This window comes from Otolemur garnettii, unplaced genomic scaffold (assembly GCF_000181295.1).
Source record: "Otolemur garnettii isolate 467f Iridium unplaced genomic scaffold, OtoGar3 scaffold00011, whole genome shotgun sequence".
NCBI classification, from domain to species: Eukaryota; Metazoa; Chordata; class Mammalia; order Primates; family Galagidae; genus Otolemur; species Otolemur garnettii.
Genome location: NW_003852406.1, coordinates 28,748,774 through 28,757,595, shown reverse-complemented (window position 1 = coordinate 28,757,595; position 8,822 = coordinate 28,748,774). Strand labels below are relative to the sequence as shown.

Below are 8,822 nucleotides of genomic sequence, written 5' to 3'. Positions count from 1 at the left end.
CGATTCTCTTGCCTCAGCCTCCCAAGTAGCTGAGACTACAGGTGCCTGCCACAATGCCTGGCTATTTTTTTGTTGCAGTTGTCCTCGTTGTTTAGCAGGCCTGGGCCAGGCTTGAACCCACCAGCCTCAGTGTATATGGCCAGGGCCCTACTCATTGAGCAACTGGCACTGAGCTGAGGCAAGAATTCTTAAGTCATGATTTCATGCCTATTTAAGTATGGAATCATTTTCCTCTTTTAACAGAATCGAATTGCAAAATAAACAATTTAATATATGTATATAATTATGTATATTAACATACGAAAATAAAAAATACAAATACGACCAATTTCTACCCACACGCTAAACTCATTACTTATTTGAACATAATTATGTTCAATCTTTTAAAATGTTTATTAAAAGATACAAGATGAAGAACAAGTTGTTCTACCTTAGTAAACGAAACTAAGTATTTATTTTTTTAGTTACTATAACTCTTATTTTCTCTTAACCCATATCAAATTTTATTACCTCCATGAGATGTACAAATTGCACCTAATACCTTCTACTTATAGTATCTTTCAGCATGATATCACATGATGTCTTAGACAAAATTATAAATATTATAAAATACCACTGTCTACTTTATCACTGTATCACTTTAAAAATAAGTTTAAATAATTTTTCTCAATTTTTAAATGTGCCTATTTCTTTGGAAGGTACTTAAACAAAGCTAGCACAACCTATTCTGGATTATCCCAGGTCAAGTACCTTAATACTAAAATGAGCAATAGGAAGAGATGAGCAGAAATAAGTAGTCATCCAAAAGCATAAACCTATAAATAATCACAAATTAATGCATTTTTAGAGACTCTGGAACAGGGATAGTAAATTAATCTCAACTTAGAAACTAACTTCAAGCAAATGACAGTAGTTATACATAGTATTCTGTTAAGAAAGTTTTTAAAACTAAGTCTAACAGACACCATTTCCCATCTTTCAGAATACTAGATGTTACATGGAAAACTTCACTTTGCAAAGTATAAAGAAATAACAGAAGTTATTACTATTGGAGTTCACGTCTCTTACATATATTTACTCAGAATTCTGATAAGTTGTTCTTACCAAGTTAGCAGCACTCACATTTGAAATATCTGAAGGGTCCATTTCATTTTCTATTCTTGCTTTCTCTACTGGAAATTTGTCTTCATTTCTTTGCATAGGAGGTGGGACGGCTTGCTGAGTAATTGAAACACACTCTGTATCAATGTGAAGAGCAAGTATTTCAGAAGTTGGCGCAGAATTGTCATCACTAGTGCCAGAATTCTTGACATCATCCAATGTACTCACTGCAAACTAACAAAACATATTTATAGAATCAAAGATAATTAAAAATACTCACTAGCTATTTCACTATACAAGAGCTAATTCTGATTAAACTCCCAACTACTGGATAACAGATATTTCACTCATCTTTTTTGTATGTTTCAAGAATAACAAAAGGAAAGAAACCATAAAGCAGCACAAATTTTATTTGCATGCTCACTAGACACTAGGAATTGTCTTAAGTACTTTAAGAAATTAAGCAATATAGCTCGGCACCTGTAGCTCAGCAGCTAGGGCGCCAGCCACATACACCGGAGCTGATGGGCGCCGGTAGTCCCAGCTACTTGAAGGGCTGAGGCAACAGAATCACTTGAGCCCAAGAGTTTGAGGCTGCTGTGAGCTGTGATGCAATAGCACTCTACTGAGGGTGACACAGTGAGACTCTGTCTCAAAAAAAAGAAATTAAGCAATATTACTGTAATTCTATTTTCATTTAGCAGGCCAATTCATGAGTATTTTATACCCCTCACAAAGGAAATCTAGTCACAAATATGATAATTTGTATTATATTCATATAACTAAAGGTGTTTACATAATCTTTTCAAAGACTGCTTAATATCAAATGAGGATAATCAGCAATTTCAAAAACATCCTCAAATCATTTTTTACCAAAATGTATTTTGAGGGCATTTTACTCAAAAATATAAAATTTCAGATAATACTAACATGATCTCAAAGTATCTTCAATAAAGATTAATATGATACCAATTCTCAGACCTAAAAGAAAAAAGCGTAACTAAGTGTATAGATCTAAGAGCACACTGACTTATGCTAAACATACCCATTTTAATAAAATACTCATTTTATTAAAAACTTTCTAATTTAGTAAATAGAATCAAGCCTTTATTTTCACTAACAGAGTAGGGAAAGAATGGTGCTGCATTTTCCAATTATACTTCAAGTCAAAAAATGAAAATCTAAAATTATGAATTTAAAATTCACATCACTTCTTAAATAAACATTAGATAAACACTGCAATGGCTATAAAACCCCCAGTTTGATTATTTACACAAATATTAAACTTGGCCACATCTTATAAACTACTTTAAAAATTTTGCCATTGGTCGAAACTTAAAAGTGTCCTGAAGTGTTGATTTTAGCATAAGCATTATTTAAATTGTATCACATTGTTGATATTGCTATCAACATTATGTATATGTCAGTCACCATGGTTTATAATCTTCTTGGCAATATTTATATTAGCATTACTAATGTGTATGATATAGTCAACCCTGTTTATTAAAAACTCAATATCGTTTGTATAACAAAATCAAAGCAAAACTATAAAGTAATGTAGAAAAAAGACATAAATATGCTAATTCCATTTTTTAGAATGATAGTAGAGAAAAAAAAATATTATCATCAGCTTGGCTACCACCAGCAGTGAACTTTTATCCTGAAATATTTTAGTAATAGTTTAATTATATGAAATTCCAATATCATATAAATTTATTCACTATACAAAATCCAGACACTTTCCATATTAAGTTATATTTTTAGCTAAAACAATCAGCAAAAATTCTAGATGGTTGAGTGACATAAAAAATGATTTCTTCACTATTTTTAACGAGGCTTATTTACATTAAAGACTTTCTTAAAGTTACATTTAACAAATATATACTAATTACTTCCTATGTACCTGTAAGTCTGTTCAATATTGTGGGAAATTTAAAAGCAACATAAAATACTTCCCACAATGAGCTTGCAATCTCAGATGGGTATAAAATACACATTACAGATTTCTAGAACATTTGGAACAGTGTAGGATTTAGAGCCATTATCATCAACGGAGAAATTGAGGAACATTATGGAGTTGGAGGGAATACCACAGATTTTAAAAAAACACATTTTTTAAAAGCAGATATTATTCCAGCCTGAAAACATTGCAATTATTTCACAATTTATTTAGCATTTATACTATACCAAAAACTATCTCCTGTAATTCATTAGTCATGTTACATAAAATTATACCAACTGAACATGAACCTTTGTATGAACAAGTATCTAAAGCAATGATTTTCAATCAGTGTGCTGCGGCACAATCTTATGTGTACTGTGAAAATTTGTAAAGATTAATTAAATTATTTTCAAAAGACTTACAAAGCACAATAAGTATAGTCTTGTTTAACTCTTTTTATTTTTGAACAACATAATAAGTGTGCCATAGAAGTTTAACTATAGGTTCAAGTGTGACTTGAGATAAAAAAAAGTTGAAAAACACTGATTCAAAATGATATGCTAATTCTTCAAATAAATAAAATAAACTTCAACTGTACTAAAACAAAAAATACTGGAAATATTAACTTTAAAAAATTATATTAACTACTAGCAAATAGTCCTCGCTCAGTTTACCTGAAGTAAAAGAAGAATAAGCTCAAAATTCCATTGCCAATTTTAACAACACTCTAAATGAAGCAGAAAGATACCACCTTAAGCAAGTAATCAAGATTAACTACAAACCTCATACATGCCTTTAGAAGTGACCTTGAAGATGATTACTTTAGTCTTGTCAAAAATGCATAAAAAACACTGAATTATAAACAAAGAATATTGTACAAAAAAAACCCTGCAATATATTATTCAAAACTACTGATGTCATGAAAGACAAAGATGAGGCTGAGGAACTGTCTCCAATGAAACATATTGAAGAGACGAAACCAAATATACTATGTAATCCTGGGTGTATCGTGTTTTGGGGGGGGGGGAACAATGAAGAAATTAATGGGACAACTCGAAAATTTTAAATACAGACTATAAATTAGATAATGTTCTATAAATATAAAATTCCCTAAATTTTGTAATTATGATGTGGTTGGGGAAAGAATTTCTTTGTTCTTTATATATGCTCTAATACTTAATGACTGATTATAATGTTTGTACATGACTCTCAAATGATTAGCATATGTATGTGTGACATGTGGTGTGAGAAAAGAAAAAAAATGTGGCAAGTATTAGTTTTTTACAGTAAAAAGTTTTAAATGAAATAGAAAAGTAAAATATTCCAACACACACATATCCCTTTGAAAATGGCAGTAAATTTTCCAAATGTACTACCTGGGTTCTTTCAGCAAGAGGATGGTCACAAGAGTGTAATGAGTCTTTGGGACGAGATTCTATAGTATTAGAAGGTCCATCTCCAACAAATTCACCTTTCTGTATGCTGCTATCAGGTAAAACACACACATTTTCTTTATCACTGTCATCCTTTGACCTTAGGGCTTCAGCTGCTAATGAAACCTTCGGTATCACAGCTGTTGATCTAGAACGAACAGGCCTTCCTCTCTGAACAGTCTCCCATCCTTCAGCATCTTTCCGTTCTATGCATTTAAAGAAGGAAAATAAATCAAGATTTCTTTAGATGATAAAAATATTTGGAAACCTATGTATAAAAACATTGTCCAATTTAATTTCCCATTAAATATAAAAATACAGAAACATGACAGTAGGTATTGTGCAAGATATATTTTTATATATACACTTAAATATTAATACATATAATTATCACTATTTTACAAATGACAAAATTGTAATTCAGACTAAAACTGACTTAAGGCTATATAATCAATCAGTAATAATAAAAATTTAAATAGACTATTACCTGAAAACTCTGTTCTAAGCTCTTTATGTATACATATAATAACTCCAAAATTTTCACAACCCTAGAAGATCAGTACTAACATCCCCATTTTATCAACGAGGAAACTGAAACAAAGAAGTTAAGGAATTTGCCTTAAGATCACATACCTGGTAAAGATAAGCCAAGATGCAAGTCCAGGCACACAGGTTCTGGTATCCATGCTCCTAATTTATTTAACACACCTGCCTTACCAAGCATCATAGCTTACCTGAGCCTATTTTAAACATGCTCAAAACACATTAGCTACACTTGGACAAAATTACCTAGTATGTGTATTTTATAAAGCCTATTTTATTAATGTAATTAATACATTAATTCATAATGTAATGTATTTTATAAAGCCTATTTTATTAATGTAATTAATATAATAAAGTACTGACTATCTCATGTAATTTATTGAATAATGCACTGACAGTGAAAAACAATTTCAATTTTATGAGTATGGTCATATGGTACTTAAAAAGTACAGTTTCTATTGTATGCATAACACTTTCCCACCATCATTAAGTTGAAAAATCACTTAAGCTAGGGCCATCAATATAATTAACTATACTTCTCTTGAGTTTGCCAAGACTGGCAAAGATAAAAAAATCACATCAGGAACATCACTACAGATCATAAGGCTATAAAAAGTATGAGAAAGAATAACTTCAAATAACTTTATGACAATAAGTTCAACAACATGTAATAAATGATTGACTCCACAAAAATCACAAGCTACCAAACTCAACCAATATAAAAAAACCAATCTGAATAGCTCTGTAACTGGTAAAGAAAGTGGATATAAAAATTAAAAGCTTCCTAAAGAGAACTCTCCAAACCCAGATGGTTTCTCTGGCAAATTTTACTAAAGATATATATTTTTTTAACTGTTTATTGTTTTTTTATAAATATAAATAAATGTATATATATACATATATATTTACATATTTTTTTTACTTTTATTGTTTTTTTTTTATAAAATCATAGCTGTGTACATTAATGCAGTCATGAGGTACAGTGTGCTGATTTTATATATAATTTGAAATATTTTTAAAAGGAGTATTACCAGGGTGAGGTGCAGTAGCCTGCAATCCTAACACTTTGGGAGGATAAGAGGAGAGTAATGCTTGAGGCCAGGAGCTTGAGACTAGCCTGAGCAAAACCAAGACCCCATCTCTACAAAAAAAATATAAAAACCTGTAGTCCAGCTACTTGAGAGGCTGAGGCAGGAAGATGGCTTAAGCATGTAAGTTTGAGGGTATAGTGAACTATGATGACACTGCACTCTATATAGCCTGGGAAATAGACAAGACAGTCTCCAAGAAAATAAAAAACTCTCTTTAAAAATCTCTTTAAAAAAAACTCTCTTTAAAAATCTCTTTTAAAAAAACTCTGTTTAAAATCTCTTTAAAAAAATAAATAAACAAAAAAATTAAAATAAAATCTCTTGTGAACATAAGGGCAAAAATCTTCAGCATATCAAATATAGTAACAGTGCATAAGAATAATTATAAACCATGACAAAAAAATTTATTTCAGGTATGCAAGCTGGTTCACCATTCAAAAATCAACAAACATAATCCACCACTGTCACTAAGCTAAACAAGAAAAATGATATGATCATATCAGATACAAAAAAAGTATTTCACAAAATCAAATCTCCACTCACAATAAAAACTCTCATTAAACTATGAAAGAGGAAAAACGTACCCCATTGATAAAGAAGATCCACAAAAATCTACAGCTAACATCATACTTAATAGGGCAACCCTGAGTACTTTCCCCTAGGTCTGAAAAGGCAAGATGAGACTCCTCTCACCACACCTACTTAATGTAGTACTTAATGTTCTAGAGACAGTTCTAAAATATATATATATATTTGTATATGCATATATATGAAAGGAAGACATTAAATTCTCCCTATTTTCAGATGACATGATTACCTATTAGAAAATCCCAAGGAATATACATAAGAATGCCAGGAATTATTACATTAGTTTAGTAAAGTTGCAGAATATAAGACTAACTCACAAAAAGTCCACTGCATTTGTATATTCTAAAAATAAACATGTGGAAAATGATTATCTTGCCTCAGCCTCTCAAGTAGCTGGGACTACAGGCACCTGCCACAACTCCCGGCTATTTGTTGTTGTTGTAGTTGTCATTGTTGTTTAGCAGGCCCAGGCCGGGTTTGAACCCGTCAGTCGTGGTGCATGTGACCAGTGCCCTAACCACTGTACAGAGCCAGTTTCCAGTTAATTTAAATGGCCCACTCTTAATAACTTTACTTTTTAAAGGAAAGAAAAAACACCTCTTTGAAAGCTTCCTTATAGGAAGAAATACTGCTTAAAACTTGGATATAATCCATTAACCAATAAAAAGGCCAACACAAACACTATCTTGTAATTTTAAAACTTGAAATAATGTTTGAAGCAAATCAAAAGACAGGCATATCAAAATAGAAACTGTAACTTAGGTCTCTCAGAAACTGAAAAAGTAGTTATATACAATCTACATTTTTAATAAATCTTTAGTGAAAACTACATTGAAAAATTATTCCGGCTCAGCGCCTGTGGCTCAAGTGGCTAAGGCGCCAGCCACATACACCTAAGGTGGCATGTTCGAATCCAGCCCGGGCCCACCAAACAACAATGATGGCTGCAACAAAAAAAAATAGCCGGGCATTATGGTGGGCACCTGTGGTCCCAGCTACTTGGGAGGCTGAGGCAGGAGACTCGCTTAAGCCCAGGAGTTAGAGGTTGTTGTGAGCTTTATATCCAGGGGGACAGCTTGAGGCTCTGTCTCAAAAAATAAAATAAAATAAAATAAAATAAAAATTATTCCTATAATAAACAATGTTTAAGAATAGCAAATCAAGCAATTAAACTGTCAGAGAACTTCTACTACTTAGAACAACGTTAGAGGTGTACAAAACTGAAAATTATATTTAATTTCATAGCTTTTATACGTGTACATTTTTTTAAACTTCACAAATGCCATTAACAAAGTTGTTCTAAATTCAGGTCAATACAATCAGTAATTGCAGAGCACCTAGAAGAATACCAACTTGATAGTAAAATATTATTATTTTTATTTATTGATGTATTTAATACATTTATGTTTTCAACAATGTTTAAAAGATAATACTGCTTTATTGTAATTTTCTTGTTCAGTTTTGATACTAAGATTATGTTAGCATCATAAAACAACATGATCTTTATCCTTAGGAAAGGTTTCTATAAGATTTATGTTATTTTTTGTCTTAAAAGTTTGGAAGAATTCATAGATGAAGCTATTCTTATCTAGAATTTTCTTCATAAAAATTTTTTAATTATAAATTCACATGTTTAAAAAATACTTACATATCAACTCTGTATCCATAGCACAGTGGTTATGGCGCAAGCCACATACACCAAGGCTGGAGAGCTCGAACCTGGCCCAGGCCAGCTAACCAGCAATGACAACTGCAACAAAAAACAGCTGGGCATTGTGATGGGTGCCTGTAGTCCAAGCCACTTGGGAGGCTGAGGCAAGAGAATCACTTAAGCCCAAGAGTTTGAGGTTGCTGTGAGCTGTGATGCCATAGAGCTCTACTGAAGGCAACATTGTGAGACTCTGTCCCAAAAAAAAACAAAGGGTAGCCTTGTCGCTCAGTGGGTAGGGTGCCAGCCCCATATACCAAAGGTGACGGGTTCAGGCCCAGCCCCAGCCAAACTGCAACCAAAAAAAAAAAAAAAAAAATTGCCAGGCATTGTGGCAGGCACCTGTGGTCCCAGCTACTCAGGAGGCTGAGGCAAGAGAATCACCTAAGCCAGGAGTTAGAGGTTACTGTGAGCTG

At 32.2% G+C, this 8,822-nt stretch overlaps 1 protein-coding gene across 1 annotated transcript in view; it reads right to left on the bottom strand.

The window, feature by feature from the left end:
- SCAPER (S-phase cyclin A associated protein in the ER) overlaps nucleotides 1–8,822 on the bottom strand; it is a 444,723-nt gene that overhangs the window by 336,575 nt on the left and 99,326 nt on the right. Inside the window, exons 9-10 of the mRNA XM_012801961.2 lie at nucleotides 4,420–4,682; nucleotides 1,105–1,335 (exon numbers count right to left, since the gene is read on the bottom strand). Coding sequence (XP_012657415.1) covers nucleotides 1,105–1,335; nucleotides 4,420–4,682 — 494 coding nt within the window. The remainder of the gene's footprint in view (nucleotides 1–1,104; nucleotides 1,336–4,419; nucleotides 4,683–8,822) is intronic.